This window comes from Argentina silus (assembly GCF_951799395.1).
Source record: "Argentina silus genome assembly, chromosome: X".
NCBI classification, from domain to species: Eukaryota; Metazoa; Chordata; class Actinopteri; order Argentiniformes; family Argentinidae; genus Argentina; species Argentina silus.
The window spans coordinates 17,383,478-17,402,356 of record NC_139653.1 but is presented as its reverse complement, the minus strand read 5'-3'; the positions used below and the strand labels follow the sequence as shown (position 1 = coordinate 17,402,356).

Below are 18,879 nucleotides of genomic sequence, written 5' to 3'. Positions count from 1 at the left end.
GCTGAGATGCTATCACAATAGGGTGCAGAGGAGAGATAGGAGTGTAGCCTAATGCAGTAGCCCTATAGTCAAATGAATTTTGGAACAATATAATAGCTGCAAGAAGCAAGACTTATAATGAATCAAATAAGCACTACAGGTTCCGGTAACTTTTCAGTCTGGCTACAAATGCAGCAGAGTGTGGCCTAATGCAGTAGACCTATAAGCCTACTGCCTCAAAATTGATTGGCCGTGGGGGACAACATGTTTACAATCTTGTTGAATATAAAATGGTTATATTATAGGTTTGGCGTATTTGGATGGCTCCTCTTTTCATAGCTCCCTGCATGGGAGTTATAAACTACTACAACATATACAGTACTTCAGTGCATATGACAGAAATACCTCATGTGCATAAGTATTCAGAAGTATTTGCTCAGTTTGTAATGACCACCTTATCCACACAGTGTGTAATTGATTCATATGCAAATGAGAGACCCTATAAAAACAAAGATATTAATTCCAAAATTACATGAACTATTATCTTTGCATTAAGATGAACTCAATTCAACATATTGAGTGAATTGTTGACATTTTTGCATTTTAGCGAGTGTCATAGCAAAGGGTCTGAATATTTATGTACATGAGGTATTTCTGTATTTCAATTTGAATACATTCACTGAAATTTCTAAAAACCTGTTTTCGCTTTGTATTGGGGTATTGTGTGTGGATTGATGGCAAATACTTTTAATTTAATCCATTTTAAATTGAGTCTATAACACAACAAAATGTGGAAAAAGTGAAGGCGTCTGAATACTGTACATGTATATTACATGGTAGGCATACATCTATCAACTCCCCCGCCCCTCTGATAGATACAGACAGAGCAGAAACAAAGCAGTTGGTGTCTTGGGGTGGTGGTGGGAACAAAAACAATATCAACACTCTCATAGCAACATAACCCTAACCCTAACCCTAACGACCAACAGTACCAGAAAAAATACTGTAGGCTACACAGAGGTGTATAGACTGACCATGTAAATAGGCTGCCATATCAACATGTAACATGTGATTGTATTGGGTGTAAACAGCTGATTTGTCACCTGACAGACAGCTAGCACTGACTTAAAGTGTCCTGCCTGAACTAAGCTTGCAACATAAATTACACATGGCATGTAAACCTTTTTTTTATTTATTCATGAAAGCTGTCATTTCAATCATGTGAAATATGTTCAACGTGAACTTGGGGTGCACTGCGTTCTTTGCGTTGTGAGCGCACTGCGTCCATATTTACATTTACATTTCCTTCTGATGTTGTAGAGAAAGAATCTACAGGAGCGTGCTGTCGCTGTGATGTTCGCCACACAGGATAAGTGGTTGTCAAGGATCACCCCAAGGCTCTTGGCAGTCTGGGAGGAGTGATCAACCTAATTAGAGTGATCAACCTAAAAAATGGCACCAATTCCCAGAATGCACTTTGCTGTTAAAACCCCCTGTTTTGATTTTGTCCTGTCACCCACAATGAGTCAACCGTGTTGATATTCATGTTGTCATGTTTTTCAAGATATGAGCCGTCCTGAGAGGACAACCCATAGGGCCTTTCACCACTATTTGAAGATCAACTATGTTATATCTCAGAGGACTGTTGAGGGCTGAATGTGTCATAGGTGTTTTTCCAGCCAGTTAGTTTCGGTCTAAATTTCAGATGATATCACAGTATCTCTTTTGAATTTTTGAACAGTTTCTCTTATAAATCAACTGTCATGGCTCACCTCACTGTGTGCTATGGTGGCTGGTGGTGAGGCTGATCAAGGCAGGAAGGTTTCATGCTGGGTTAAATTAAGGGTAAGTAAAAACATCCTTTCATCCTATGAACAACCACATTTTAATTGTTTTTCTTTAAATTTAACTTAAATTGAAGTTGTGGTGATGGCCATCCAAGTTAATGATCTTACTGCAAGAATACTTGTACTTAACTAAAATAAACAGGGCTCATCATGTGTTGACCCAGTGGTATCATGGTCATGTTTTGATTCTTATATTAGATGATATTCATAATTTCCTCATACAGTCTCTCTGAGGAGGAAAATCCTGAATCAATGAAAATGGATGATTTCTCAAACGTATCATCTGTTTTGACACTGCAAGACTTTAATCTCCCACCAGAAAGTGTGTTCCCTGCATTCCTTTTTGCCACACTGAGCTACATGATCATTGTTTTCTGCAACCTCGTCCTGATTCTCACCATCGTCCTGAATAAGAGTCTCCACCATCCCATGCACTTTCTACTGCTGAACCTACCTATCAACGATCTCATAGGCTCCACTGCACTCTTTCCACAGATCATCAAAGAGATTATATTTGACACCAGGACCATTCAATTCTCTGCCTGTGTCACCCAAGCTTTCTTTATTCATATCTATGGATTGGGTGCTGTACTCATTCTTACTGCTATGGCGTATGACAGATATATTGCTATATGTTGCCCATTGAAGTACAACACAATTATGACTAATGCCCACATTATGAAGATCATCACAGTGGTGTGGGTGTTTAACTTGATTTTGATGGGTGTGCTTTTTTTCCTGCTGCTTCGGTTACCTCGTTGTAGATCCCTGATTACACACTCCTACTGTGACAATCCCTCCCTGTTGAAACTAGTCTGTGCAAACACATCCATCAATAACATCTATGGACTATTTACTTTAGCTTTCATGCAGGTGATATCAGTTGGAACAATTCTCTATACTTATCTTCAGATCCTTGTTGCTTGTTTCAGACACAAAAGATCAGACACAAAAAGCAAAGCTCTACAGACTTGTGCCACACATTTAATTGTTTTTCTTCTGCTTGAGTGTTTAGGTCTTTTCACAATTATATCATACAGATTGAGAAAACTTTCCCCCCATTTACAGAGATTCATAGGGGTGTCAACATTAATTTTCCCTCCAACATTGAATCCAATCATATATGGTCTAAAAACAAAAGAAATCAGAGAAAAGGCAATGCATTTCTTTAAGAACAAGATTTTTCCATTTTAGGCTATATTTCAAGTTGTGTATATTACCGATTACAAATATTTACAGATGAATTAATGGATTATTATAAAACATCCAACTGACATTTATCTATATGCATTTTCTGTCTCTTTCTTTTTGTAATATATTATGATTGTATTTTAGTTTTTATATATTAAATCAACTTATTCATATACAGTATATGTAATCCTTGTTATCTTTGTTTAATTGCAGCCTCTCTGATTATACTGTAATTACACAAAATCTGATTGACACCTGATATGTCATAGTTACTGTGCCAGTGTAAGTGCTTTTGTTTGTGGTACACCCCTCATCTCCTTTCTCCCTTTCATATTTCCCTTTCCCCCTTACCTGTTCCTTGTTTACTGGAACTATGGAAAGAGATGGGTTACATATGGAGGAATTTACTTTGCTAATAACTCCTTCAATTATTATGCCATTGGGAACTGTTTTTTGTTTGATGAGAAAAAAATCCTGTATTTATTGGGGGTGGGGATGAGGTGTGTGTGGGGGGGTGTAACCAAGACCCGAACATCACGGGTTTGAGGTGGCTTTGGGGCAATTTTGACAAGTGCTTGCTTATTATTGTTGCTATTGATTATGTTTGTTAATACCTTCCTCTGACAACTTACCCTTACCCTAACCACTCAAAATGAATGCCTAACGCTAACCGTAACCACTCAAAGTTAATGCCTAATGCTAACCGTAACCACTCAAAGTTAATGCCTAACCCTAACCACTCAAAATGAATGCCTAACCCTAACTGTAACCACTCAAAGTTAATGCCTAACCCTAAGCACTTGAAGTTAATGCCTAACTCTATACCTTACCTTAACCACTCAAAGTTAATGCCTATAAAGGTGTGTTGGGGGCAGATGGGGGCAGATGAATCTGGTGCTGACCCCTTGGGTCAGTTCATAATCACAGTAACAAAAAAGTTTCAGTCCCCAATGACTAGTAACTCGCAGAATGCGCAGAACTACATTACCAAGAATATCCCCAGCCCAGGACCCCCTGGCAAGATAGACCCTAGGATCAGATATCTCACAAATTTGACAGTAAAAGAAACCCTAGCCATAGAAACTGGTTATAGCGACTCAAACACTTGGTTGACTTGGGTCCAGTTTACTGCCAGAAGCATGAATATGACCGATTGCATTGTTTGTTCAACGGCAAGACCAACTCTGTATACCACCCACGCTCCACTATTGTATGATACAGACAAAGATGGCTTTAATTGCATGATGCGCTTACATATGGAACCTGATCCTGCTAATTGCTCTACCCTGAGTATTCTTTTCCCAGCCACAACCAACCACACCACACCACCAACCTTTCAGCCAAGAAAAGGAAACTACACCTGCCTAACCAGAGAAAATAGTACTAAGGTGGGTGAAATGAATCCTGCATGGTGCACTCACACTATCAATGTCACAACATGGGCCAATGCCTCCAGACTACTCGTAGCCAGAGCAGACCTTCATTGGTTCTGAGGAGGCAGAAGGCTGCTAAATTACTTACCCAAACATTTGTACAATTGTTAGGCTAGCTTTACCCCTAACCATGATTGGCCACAAAGCAAACATGACACTCACAGTGGGCGACTACCGTAGGAGAAGGTCCACACCAGACAGTTTTGATTTGATTAAAGCCTCTCCCACTTATATTGATGCAATTAGGATTCCCCGCGGAGTTCCTGATGAATTCAAATTGGCCAGCCCTATTGCCAACGGGTTTGAATCAATACTCCCATGGATAACTACTAATAAAAACGTTGATAGAATCAACTACATATATTTCAATGTTCAGAGGTTGGCAAACCTCACTAGAGACTCTGTGGGAGGTCTATCTGGTCAATTGGCAGCCACATCCCTTATGTCTGTTCAAAATAGGATGGCCCTAGATATGATGTTGGCTGAAAAGGGAGGAGTGTGTGCTATGTTTGGTTCTTCGTGCTGTACCTTTATCCCCAATAACACAGCTCCTGATGTGTCAGTCACAAAGGCATTGGAAGGGCTGAGGACCCTGTCAAATCAAATGGCAGAGGATTCTGGTATTGATGATCTGTTGGGAGACTGGTTTACCTCTACGTTTGGGAAGTATAAAGCTCTTTTCATGTCTATGTTTGTTTCTATGGCCACTTTTGCTGCTATACTAACATGCTGTGGTTGTTGTTGTATCCCTTGTATGCGCACGCTAGTGAATCGCTTAATAACCACTGCTCTGTCCAAAGAACAGGCTCCCCCTGCGTATCAGCTTCCTCTCCTGAGTGCTGAAGGATGTCCAAGGATGAGGGTCCAGACTGGGAGGAGGAGTCTGAAAGGGAGGAAAGGGCTGCATTTGAGGCCTTGCTGTAAAGGCGATTCGCAGGTTTGGTTCACACCTTAAAAGGTGTGAAAGGAGGGATTTGTTAGAAATTATTTTTATGAAAACAGTTGCATCATAATGCTCAATAGCAGACGAGTAAATAAAGCTATTCAGTTCTTTATTTAGGGTGATTAAAATAATTTTATTTGATATTCCATGTGCAAATCAATTGAATTAATATGTTTTTTTAATCATCTGATTCAGGAAACATTTGTTTGGTAATCATTAACTCTTGATTGAGAAGTGTTGGAAATCATTTTTATAAAAACAGTTTATTTTTGCTATAAAAAATATATTACTGCAGTGTGCTAAATTTACTAATGTGATGGCCTGTCGATAAATGAGAAATGAATCAAGCATTAGTTCCGTGGTACGTTGGACTAATACATGGAGAGGTTGGGTCAGGTCATCAAGATGGATGTTGCAACACACACATAACACAAGAATGATGTAATGAAAAAATACTAGGCTAGGAAAGGACAAATCAGAGTAGGTATATGTTTTCTTCAGCAGGGCAACATCTCTAGATGGAACGGATCGGCGATATCTCTACCTGGAACGGATCGGGTGTCAGGGGGGTGTGACCAGCCCATACACCAACGAGGGAGAGCCAAGTCTAAACCACGGCTCCTCCCCAACCAAATAGCCAATCACAATCACTTTGTTAACTGTAAATGCTTTGTGTGACTTTTTGAATGTAGCCATTTTTCGAAGGTTGGTTACAGATTAACAGCTTGCTGACTGTGATTTTATTCGGCAAAAATGGTCCTTGTACAAGCTTGGAATTCTGACATATAAATAAATAGCTAAAAGCAAGAAGTAGTTTGTCTTCTCCTTCAAATAAACGAACACGTTTTCATATATCCGATGAATTTATTCAGACCAAGACACTGGCACTCGCCATTTGTATCAATAAAAAAATCACTGACAAGTTTGTGTGGTGATCATTCATTTATTTACTGTGTTATTCACATGTTTTCAAATACTGGTGACAAATCATGCATTCCGATTTGTGCATACACTGTAATGGACACGTGATGTGTGTAAAATACTGTAACGACCCTGTGTAAGGCCCGTTAGCAGCTCCGCCAAGGGAGTTAACTCTCTTGGTGTTGTGGCTAGCGCGGCCGGTTTGTAAGCGGAAGGTTGCGAGTTCGATACCCGCTTAAGGCAAGCTGCTCTATCCCGCCGTTCGTTACATTGGTGTCAGAAGTGGGATGGCGCCCGTGAGGCCATCGGAGAGGCGTGTCCACGTGAGAGACTTGTATAGTGAAGCGTGAGGGCACGCTCTCCCGAACGGAGGGGATAGTGTAACGACCCTGTGTAAGGCCCGTTAGCAGCTCCGCCAAGGGAGTTAACTCTCTTGGTGTTGTGGCTAGCGCGGCCGGTTTGTAAGCGGAAGGTTGCGAGTTCGATACCCGCTTAAGGCAAGCTACTCTACCCCGCCGTTCGTTACAATACTTAGAAGTTTCTACTGAACATAACAAGCTAATGATATTAATTGCTATATCATACACATCAAAGGGTTAAGAAAACCCTCAAACAACTGTCCCACTGATCAGGAACACTCTCAAGGAGGTAGGCGTAAATGTGTCAGAGACTACCATCTGTCGAAGACTTCATCAGCAGAACTACAGAGGCTACACTGCAAGGTGCAAACCACTAGTTAGCCACAAAAACAGGATGGCCAGGTTACAAAGTACCTGAAAGAGCCTGCAGTTCAGGAAAAAGGTTTTGTGGACAGATGAGACAAAGATTAACATGTACCAGAGACTAAAGGGTGGAGAAAAAAAGGAACTGCCCAATATCCACAGCATACCATCTCATCTGTGAAATATGGTGGAGTGGGTGTTATGGCTTGGGCATGTATGGCTTCCACTGGAACTGGATCACTTGTCTTAATTGTTGATGTAACTGCTGACAGCAGCAGCAGGATTAATTCTGAAGTGTACAGAAACATATTGTCAGTCAAGTACAAGCAGATACCTCCAAACTCATTGGACGGTGCTTCATCATACAGCACGGCAAAACATACTGCCATAGCAACTAAGGAGGTTTTCAGGCCCAAAAAGTGGAAAGTTGTTGACTGCCCAAGTCAATCTCCAGATGTAAATCCTATTGAACATGCATTTTGCTGAAGAAAAGGATTAAGGTAAAACGTCCTAAAAACAAATAACAACTGCACAGGCCTGGCAGAGCATTACCAGAGAAGATACTTAGTGTCTGGTTGGGTCAATGGGTTGCAGACTTCAGGCAGTTATTGCATGCAAAGGATTGTGGACCAAATACTAAACATTCTTGATCTGGACATTTGATGAATCTGTCCCATCACTTTTGGGTACCCTGAAATAGGGGCATAAATGCATAAAAGGTGTTGTAACTTCTGAATGGTGAATCCAATGTGTACAGAAATACCATCAAATAAAAGCTGAGAATCTCCACGTTGACCTTATAGTTTGAAATTGTTTGATTTCAATTCCAAACATTTGGAAAGTTGAAGCAAAAGAAGAAAAAATCACTGTCCCATTAATTACGCAGGGTCCTGTAAAAAAGGGCTACAAATGCTGTAAGCACACACGTCTATAGATGGGATGCCTATGTAGACAGGAGGAAAAATGGCTGATAGCGTGCTTATGAAACACACTTTTGTAAGCTTTCTTAGAATGACATCTTGGGAGAGTTGTTCATGACCATAGCCACTCTCAGTTTTCCCACTTTGTGACAATGCCGTTGTAAAAATGTTGTAGGCTATCAAATATACGGTAGCTTAAAAACATTGAAAAAAACAATCAGATCTAATGATTTTGACCGGGTTGTTGCTAGTACATTTTAAGAGTGTTTAAAGTAATACTAAATGATATATTAAATTTTAAAAAATACAAATAAAAAAATCTATACTAATCTATAATTATTGTGTGAAACTTCTGTGGGCCATATTTCAGTGGAATCTGTTCATGTCTTCTTAGTGTGGCAATTTAGTTATATAGGTTTCATCTGTTTTTTTGAAAGTTGAGAAAATAGCATGTCTTACGTAGGCCAGTGTTTAAAAGGTTCATACTGCCATCTCAACTCAAGTTGGTCCACATTAAAAAATCTTGAAAGGCTATTTAAACAATTTCCTCTCATCTCACCATTCATGAGCTGATTTGCTGATCTCCTCACTCTAGCCCCACCTGGCTCTCATTACCCCTGGCTGTCTTTCTCAGATGTATTATTGTTCAGTCAGGAACACTCACATCTTAGTTTAACCATTTATTCTTTTCTTTTTTTATTTCCCCCACAATGAAACGATCTCTGTCTGTTCGTACAGTATGTCACTTTATGTCCGACACCACAGGAACCATTTTGATTAAACGTGAGTAAATAATGATGCGTCTTGCCATACAGATACATAATATGGTAAATTTAAAGACAGTATAAGGGTTTGTAATCCCACACCTAGGGGAAAAGGTCACAGGAAAACAGATGGTCCTAGAACATTTGGAGAAGGCAGTAAAGAGGGGTAAGGTCAGATTGAGGGGTTGGCTAGAGATGAAGAAAACAAAGGATCAAAGTTGCAGAAACAGGACAGAGTAATTAAAAGATAGGGTAAATAAGTGATAAACAAAGTTGTAAACAGCCAGGACAAAAGGCTTTTGAAAACAGCCTGAGGCTCATCAAGATTTAAGTAGACAAACTGACGCCAGGCAGGTAGGAGTCGCCCACCTTGATGACGAAATGTAGTTGTTGAATGTTATTGGTGTATGTAGACTAGGTGTATGTAGTATAAAGTCTTTGAATGAATCAACAGCTCCGGTTAACGGTAATTTATTTCAAAGTATTATTACTTAAATTCTACAACAATACAAATACACATTTACAAAATTACACTGATGGCCCAATTTTTACGAAACTATGGCGAAAGATGCGTCTTGCCATAGAGATTGTTTAAGAGTTTTGAGGAGATGCTGAGATGCTATCACAATAGGGTGCAGAGGAGAGATAGGAGTGTAGCCTAATGCAGTAGCCCTATAGTCAAATGAATTTTGGAACAATATAATAGCTGCAAGAAGCAAGACTTATAATGAATCAAATAAGCACTACAGGTTCCGGTAACTTTTCAGTCTGGCTACAAATGCAGCAGAGTGTGGCCTAATGCAGTAGACCTATAAGCCTACTGCCTCAAAATTGATTGGCCGTGGGGGACAACATGTTTACAATCTTGTTGAATATAAAATGGTTATATTATAGGTTTGGCGTATTTGGATGGCTCCTCTTTTCATAGCTCCCTGCATGGGAGTTATAAACTACTACAACATATACAGTACTTCAGTGCATATGACAGAAATACCTCATGTGCATAAGTATTCAGAAGTATTTGCTCAGTTTGTAATGACCACCTTATCCACACAGTGTGTAATTGATTCATATGCAAATGAGAGACCCTATAAAAACAAAGATATTAATTCCAAAATTACATGAACTATTATCTTTGCATTAAGATGAACTCAATTCAACATATTGAGTGAATTGTTGACATTTTTGCATTTTAGCGAGTGTCATAGCAAAGGGTCTGAATATTTATGTACATGAGGTATTTCTGTATTTCAATTTGAATACATTCACTGAAATTTCTAAAAACCTGTTTTCGCTTTGTATTGGGGTATTGTGTGTGGATTGATGGCAAATACTTTTAATTTAATCCATTTTAAATTGAGTCTATAACACAACAAAATGTGGAAAAAGTGAAGGCGTCTGAATACTGTACATGTATATTACATGGTAGGCATACATCTATCAACTCCCCCGCCCCTCTGATAGATACAGACAGAGCAGAAACAAAGCAGTTGGTGTCTTGGGGTGGTGGTGGGAACAAAAACAATATCAACACTCTCATAGCAACATAACCCTAACCCTAACCCTAACGACCAACAGTACCAGAAAAAATACTGTAGGCTACACAGAGGTGTATAGACTGACCATGTAAATAGGCTGCCATATCAACATGTAACATGTGATTGTATTGGGTGTAAACAGCTGATTTGTCACCTGACAGACAGCTAGCACTGACTTAAAGTGTCCTGCCTGAACTAAGCTTGCAACATAAATTACACATGGCATGTAAACCTTTTTTTTATTTATTCATGAAAGCTGTCATTTCAATCATGTGAAATATGTTCAACGTGAACTTGGGGTGCACTGCGTTCTTTGCGTTGTGAGCGCACTGCGTCCATATTTACATTTACATTTCCTTCTGATGTTGTAGAGAAAGAATCTACAGGAGCGTGCTGTCGCTGTGATGTTCGCCACACAGGATAAGTGGTTGTCAAGGATCACCCCAAGGCTCTTGGCAGTCTGGGAGGAGTGATCAACCTAATTAGAGTGATCAACCTAAAAAATGGCACCAATTCCCAGAATGCACTTTGCTGTTAAAACCCCCTGTTTTGATTTTGTCCTGTCACCCACAATGAGTCAACCGTGTTGATATTCATGTTGTCATGTTTTTCAAGATATGAGCCGTCCTGAGAGGACAACCCATAGGGCCTTTCACCACTATTTGAAGATCAACTATGTTATATCTCAGAGGACTGTTGAGGGCTGAATGTGTCATAGGTGTTTTTCCAGCCAGTTAGTTTCGGTCTAAATTTCAGATGATATCACAGTATCTCTTTTGAATTTTTGAACAGTTTCTCTTATAAATCAACTGTCATGGCTCACCTCACTGTGTGCTATGGTGGCTGGTGGTGAGGCTGATCAAGGCAGGAAGGTTTCATGCTGGGTTAAATTAAGGGTAAGTAAAAACATCCTTTCATCCTATGAACAACCACATTTTAATTGTTTTTCTTTAAATTTAACTTAAATTGAAGTTGTGGTGATGGCCATCCAAGTTAATGATCTTACTGCAAGAATACTTGTACTTAACTAAAATAAACAGGGCTCATCATGTGTTGACCCAGTGGTATCATGGTCATGTTTTGATTCTTATATTAGATGATATTCATAATTTCCTCATACAGTCTCTCTGAGGAGGAAAATCCTGAATCAATGAAAATGGATGATTTCTCAAACGTATCATCTGTTTTGACACTGCAAGACTTTAATCTCCCACCAGAAAGTGTGTTCCCTGCATTCCTTTTTGCCACACTGAGCTACATGATCATTGTTTTCTGCAACCTCGTCCTGATTCTCACCATCGTCCTGAATAAGAGTCTCCACCATCCCATGCACTTTCTACTGCTGAACCTACCTATCAACGATCTCATAGGCTCCACTGCACTCTTTCCACAGATCATCAAAGAGATTATATTTGACACCAGGACCATTCAATTCTCTGCCTGTGTCACCCAAGCTTTCTTTATTCATATCTATGGATTGGGTGCTGTACTCATTCTTACTGCTATGGCGTATGACAGATATATTGCTATATGTTGCCCATTGAAGTACAACACAATTATGACTAATGCCCACATTATGAAGATCATCACAGTGGTGTGGGTGTTTAACTTGATTTTGATGGGTGTGCTTTTTTTCCTGCTGCTTCGGTTACCTCGTTGTAGATCCCTGATTACACACTCCTACTGTGACAATCCCTCCCTGTTGAAACTAGTCTGTGCAAACACATCCATCAATAACATCTATGGACTATTTACTTTAGCTTTCATGCAGGTGATATCAGTTGGAACAATTCTCTATACTTATCTTCAGATCCTTGTTGCTTGTTTCAGACACAAAAGATCAGACACAAAAAGCAAAGCTCTACAGACTTGTGCCACACATTTAATTGTTTTTCTTCTGCTTGAGTGTTTAGGTCTTTTCACAATTATATCATACAGATTGAGAAAACTTTCCCCCCATTTACAGAGATTCATAGGGGTGTCAACATTAATTTTCCCTCCAACATTGAATCCAATCATATATGGTCTAAAAACAAAAGAAATCAGAGAAAAGGCAATGCATTTCTTTAAGAACAAGATTTTTCCATTTTAGGCTATATTTCAAGTTGTGTATATTACCGATTACAAATATTTACAGATGAATTAATGGATTATTATAAAACATCCAACTGACATTTATCTATATGCATTTTCTGTCTCTTTCTTTTTGTAATATATTATGATTGTATTTTAGTTTTTATATATTAAATCAACTTATTCATATACAGTATATGTAATCCTTGTTATCTTTGTTTAATTGCAGCCTCTCTGATTATACTGTAATTACACAAAATCTGATTGACACCTGATATGTCATAGTTACTGTGCCAGTGTAAGTGCTTTTGTTTGTGGTACACCCCTCATCTCCTTTCTCCCTTTCATATTTCCCTTTCCCCCTTACCTGTTCCTTGTTTACTGGAACTATGGAAAGAGATGGGTTACATATGGAGGAATTTACTTTGCTAATAACTCCTTCAATTATTATGCCATTGGGAACTGTTTTTTGTTTGATGAGAAAAAAATCCTGTATTTATTGGGGGTGGGGATGAGGTGTGTGTGGGGGGGTGTAACCAAGACCCGAACATCACGGGTTTGAGGTGGCTTTGGGGCAATTTTGACAAGTGCTTGCTTATTATTGTTGCTATTGATTATGTTTGTTAATACCTTCCTCTGACAACTTACCCTTACCCTAACCACTCAAAATGAATGCCTAACGCTAACCGTAACCACTCAAAGTTAATGCCTAATGCTAACCGTAACCACTCAAAGTTAATGCCTAACCCTAACCACTCAAAATGAATGCCTAACCCTAACTGTAACCACTCAAAGTTAATGCCTAACCCTAAGCACTTGAAGTTAATGCCTAACTCTATACCTTACCTTAACCACTCAAAGTTAATGCCTATAAAGGTGTGTTGGGGGCAGATGGGGGCAGATGAATCTGGTGCTGACCCCTTGGGTCAGTTCATAATCACAGTAACAAAAAAGTTTCAGTCCCCAATGACTAGTAACTCGCAGAATGCGCAGAACTACATTACCAAGAATATCCCCAGCCCAGGACCCCCTGGCAAGATAGACCCTAGGATCAGATATCTCACAAATTTGACAGTAAAAGAAACCCTAGCCATAGAAACTGGTTATAGCGACTCAAACACTTGGTTGACTTGGGTCCAGTTTACTGCCAGAAGCATGAATATGACCGATTGCATTGTTTGTTCAACGGCAAGACCAACTCTGTATACCACCCACGCTCCACTATTGTATGATACAGACAAAGATGGCTTTAATTGCATGATGCGCTTACATATGGAACCTGATCCTGCTAATTGCTCTACCCTGAGTATTCTTTTCCCAGCCACAACCAACCACACCACACCACCAACCTTTCAGCCAAGAAAAGGAAACTACACCTGCCTAACCAGAGAAAATAGTACTAAGGTGGGTGAAATGAATCCTGCATGGTGCACTCACACTATCAATGTCACAACATGGGCCAATGCCTCCAGACTACTCGTAGCCAGAGCAGACCTTCATTGGTTCTGAGGAGGCAGAAGGCTGCTAAATTACTTACCCAAACATTTGTACAATTGTTAGGCTAGCTTTACCCCTAACCATGATTGGCCACAAAGCAAACATGACACTCACAGTGGGCGACTACCGTAGGAGAAGGTCCACACCAGACAGTTTTGATTTGATTAAAGCCTCTCCCACTTATATTGATGCAATTAGGATTCCCCGCGGAGTTCCTGATGAATTCAAATTGGCCAGCCCTATTGCCAACGGGTTTGAATCAATACTCCCATGGATAACTACTAATAAAAACGTTGATAGAATCAACTACATATATTTCAATGTTCAGAGGTTGGCAAACCTCACTAGAGACTCTGTGGGAGGTCTATCTGGTCAATTGGCAGCCACATCCCTTATGTCTGTTCAAAATAGGATGGCCCTAGATATGATGTTGGCTGAAAAGGGAGGAGTGTGTGCTATGTTTGGTTCTTCGTGCTGTACCTTTATCCCCAATAACACAGCTCCTGATGTGTCAGTCACAAAGGCATTGGAAGGGCTGAGGACCCTGTCAAATCAAATGGCAGAGGATTCTGGTATTGATGATCTGTTGGGAGACTGGTTTACCTCTACGTTTGGGAAGTATAAAGCTCTTTTCATGTCTATGTTTGTTTCTATGGCCACTTTTGCTGCTATACTAACATGCTGTGGTTGTTGTTGTATCCCTTGTATGCGCACGCTAGTGAATCGCTTAATAACCACTGCTCTGTCCAAAGAACAGGCTCCCCCTGCGTATCAGCTTCCTCTCCTGAGTGCTGAAGGATGTCCAAGGATGAGGGTCCAGACTGGGAGGAGGAGTCTGAAAGGGAGGAAAGGGCTGCATTTGAGGCCTTGCTGTAAAGGCGATTCGCAGGTTTGGTTCACACCTTAAAAGGTGTGAAAGGAGGGATTTGTTAGAAATTATTTTTATGAAAACAGTTGCATCATAATGCTCAATAGCAGACGAGTAAATAAAGCTATTCAGTTCTTTATTTAGGGTGATTAAAATAATTTTATTTGATATTCCATGTGCAAATCAATTGAATTAATATGTTTTTTTAATCATCTGATTCAGGAAACATTTGTTTGGTAATCATTAACTCTTGATTGAGAAGTGTTGGAAATCATTTTTATAAAAACAGTTTATTTTTGCTATAAAAAATATATTACTGCAGTGTGCTAAATTTACTAATGTGATGGCCTGTCGATAAATGAGAAATGAATCAAGCATTAGTTCCGTGGTACGTTGGACTAATACATGGAGAGGTTGGGTCAGGTCATCAAGATGGATGTTGCAACACACACATAACACAAGAATGATGTAATGAAAAAATACTAGGCTAGGAAAGGACAAATCAGAGTAGGTATATGTTTTCTTCAGCAGGGCAACATCTCTAGATGGAACGGATCGGCGATATCTCTACCTGGAACGGATCGGGTGTCAGGGGGGTGTGACCAGCCCATACACCAACGAGGGAGAGCCAAGTCTAAACCACGGCTCCTCCCCAACCAAATAGCCAATCACAATCACTTTGTTAACTGTAAATGCTTTGTGTGACTTTTTGAATGTAGCCATTTTTCGAAGGTTGGTTACAGATTAACAGCTTGCTGACTGTGATTTTATTCGGCAAAAATGGTCCTTGTACAAGCTTGGAATTCTGACATATAAATAAATAGCTAAAAGCAAGAAGTAGTTTGTCTTCTCCTTCAAATAAACGAACACGTTTTCATATATCCGATGAATTTATTCAGACCAAGACACTGGCACTCGCCATTTGTATCAATAAAAAAATCACTGACAAGTTTGTGTGGTGATCATTCATTTATTTACTGTGTTATTCACATGTTTTCAAATACTGGTGACAAATCATGCATTCCGATTTGTGCATACACTGTAATGGACACGTGATGTGTGTAAAATACTGTAACGACCCTGTGTAAGGCCCGTTAGCAGCTCCGCCAAGGGAGTTAACTCTCTTGGTGTTGTGGCTAGCGCGGCCGGTTTGTAAGCGGAAGGTTGCGAGTTCGATACCCGCTTAAGGCAAGCTGCTCTATCCCGCCGTTCGTTACATTGGTGTCAGAAGTGGGATGGCGCCCGTGAGGCCATCGGAGAGGCGTGTCCACGTGAGAGACTTGTATAGTGAAGCGTGAGGGCACGCTCTCCCGAACGGAGGGGATAGTGTAACGACCCTGTGTAAGGCCCGTTAGCAGCTCCGCCAAGGGAGTTAACTCTCTTGGTGTTGTGGCTAGCGCGGCCGGTTTGTAAGCGGAAGGTTGCGAGTTCGATACCCGCTTAAGGCAAGCTACTCTACCCCGCCGTTCGTTACAATACTTAGAAGTTTCTACTGAACATAACAAGCTAATGATATTAATTGCTATATCATACACATCAAAGGGTTAAGAAAACCCTCAAACAACTGTCCCACTGATCAGGAACACTCTCAAGGAGGTAGGCGTAAATGTGTCAGAGACTACCATCTGTCGAAGACTTCATCAGCAGAACTACAGAGGCTACACTGCAAGGTGCAAACCACTAGTTAGCCACAAAAACAGGATGGCCAGGTTACAAAGTACCTGAAAGAGCCTGCAGTTCAGGAAAAAGGTTTTGTGGACAGATGAGACAAAGATTAACATGTACCAGAGACTAAAGGGTGGAGAAAAAAAGGAACTGCCCAATATCCACAGCATACCATCTCATCTGTGAAATATGGTGGAGTGGGTGTTATGGCTTGGGCATGTATGGCTTCCACTGGAACTGGATCACTTGTCTTAATTGTTGATGTAACTGCTGACAGCAGCAGCAGGATTAATTCTGAAGTGTACAGAAACATATTGTCAGTCAAGTACAAGCAGATACCTCCAAACTCATTGGACGGTGCTTCATCATACAGCACGGCAAAACATACTGCCATAGCAACTAAGGAGGTTTTCAGGCCCAAAAAGTGGAAAGTTGTTGACTGCCCAAGTCAATCTCCAGATGTAAATCCTATTGAACATGCATTTTGCTGAAGAAAAGGATTAAGGTAAAACGTCCTAAAAACAAATAACAACTGCACAGGCCTGGCAGAGCATTACCAGAGAAGATACTTAGTGTCTGGTTGGGTCAATGGGTTGCAGACTTCAGGCAGTTATTGCATGCAAAGGATTGTGGACCAAATACTAAACATTCTTGATCTGGACATTTGATGAATCTGTCCCATCACTTTTGGGTACCCTGAAATAGGGGCATAAATGCATAAAAGGTGTTGTAACTTCTGAATGGTGAATCCAATGTGTACAGAAATACCATCAAATAAAAGCTGAGAATCTCCACGTTGACCTTATAGTTTGAAATTGTTTGATTTCAATTCCAAACATTTGGAAAGTTGAAGCAAAAGAAGAAAAAATCACTGTCCCATTAATTACGCAGGGTCCTGTAAAAAAGGGCTACAAATGCTGTAAGCACACACGTCTATAGATGGGATGCCTATGTAGACAGGAGGAAAAATGGCTGATAGCGTGCTTATGAAACACACTTTTGTAAGCTTTCTTAGAATGACATCTTGGGAGAGTTGTTCATGACCATAGCCACTCTCAGTTTTCCCACTTTGTGACAATGCCGTTGTAAAAATGTTGTAGGCTATAAAATATACGGTAGCTTAAAAACATTGAAAAAAACAATCAGATCTAATGATTTTGACCGGGTTGTTGCTAGTACATTTTAAGAGTGTTTAAAGTAATACTAAATGATATATTAAATTTTAAAAAATACAAATAAAAAAATCTATACTAATCTATAATTATTGTGTGAAACTTCTGTGGGCCATATTTCAGTGGAATCTGTTCATGTCTTCTTAGTGTGGCAATTTAGTTATATAGGTTTCATCTGTTTTTTTGAAAGTTGAGAAAATAGCATGTCTTACGTAGGCCAGTGTTTAAAAGGTTCATACTGCCATCTCAACTCAAGTTGGTCCACATTAAAAAATCTTGAAAGGCTATTTAAACAATTTCCTCTCATCTCACCATTCATGAGCTGATTTGCTGATCTCCTCACTCTAGCCCCACCTGGCTCTCATTACCCCTGGCTGTCTTTCTCAGATGTATTATTGTTCAGTCAGGAACACTCACATCTTAGTTTAACCATTTATTCTTTTCTTTTTTTATTTCCCCCACAATGAAACGATCTCTGTCTGTTCGTACAGTATGTCACTTTATGTCCGACACCACAGGAACCATTTTGATTAAACGTGAGTAAATAATGATGCGTCTTGCCATACAGATACATAATATGGTAAATTTAAAGACAGTATAAGGGTTTGTAATCCCACACCTAGGGGAAAAGGTCACAGGAAAACAGATGGTCCTAGAACATTTGGAGAAGGCAGTAAAGAGGGGTAAGGTCAGATTGAGGGGTTGGCTAGAGATGAAGAAAACAAAGGATCAAAGTTGCAGAAACAGGACAGAGTAATTAAAAGATAGGGTAAATAAGTGATAAACAAAGTTGTAAACAGCCAGGACAAAAGGCTTTTGAAAACAGCCTGAGGCTCATCAAGATTTAAGTAGACAAACTGACGCCAGGCAGGTAGGAGTCGCCCACCTTGATGACGAAATGTAGTTGTTGAATGTTATTGGTGTATGTAGACTAGGTGTATGTAGTATAAAGTCTTTGAATGAATCAACAGCTCCGGTTAACGGTAATTTATTTCAAAGTATTATTACTTAAATTCTACAACAATACAAATACACATTTACAAAATTACACTGATGGCCCAATTTTTACGAAACTATGGCGAAAGATGCGTCTTGCCATAGAGATTGTTTAAGAGTTTTGAGGAGATGCTGAGATGCTATCACAATAGGGTGCAGAGGAGAGATAGGAGTGTAGCCTAATGCAGTAGCCCTATAGTCAAATGAATTTTGGAACAATATAATAGCTGCAAGAAGCAAGACTTATAATGAATCAAATAAGCACTACAGGTTCCGGTAACTTTTCAGTCTGGCTACAAATGCAGCAGAGTGTGGCCTAATGCAGTAGACCTATAAGCCTACTGCCTCAA

At 39.8% G+C, this 18,879-nt stretch overlaps 2 protein-coding genes across 2 annotated transcripts; both read left to right on the top strand.

The window, feature by feature from the left end:
• Positions 1–2,084: 2,084 nt before the first annotated feature.
• Positions 2,085–3,020, top strand: LOC310822259 (olfactory receptor 52B2-like; the record flags this gene model as incomplete). Its single annotated transcript, XM_083694606.1, has 1 exon — positions 2,085–3,020. The coding sequence occupies one exon, from the start codon at positions 2,085–2,087 to the stop codon at positions 3,018–3,020; it is 936 nt and encodes a 311-aa protein (XP_083550732.1).
• Positions 3,021–11,414: 8,394 nt separating this feature from the next.
• LOC310822258 (olfactory receptor 52B2-like) lies at positions 11,415–12,350 on the top strand (the record flags this gene model as incomplete). Its single annotated transcript, XM_083694605.1, has 1 exon — positions 11,415–12,350. The coding sequence occupies one exon, from the start codon at positions 11,415–11,417 to the stop codon at positions 12,348–12,350; it is 936 nt and encodes a 311-aa protein (XP_083550731.1).
• Between the last annotated feature and the right edge of the window lie 6,529 nt (positions 12,351–18,879).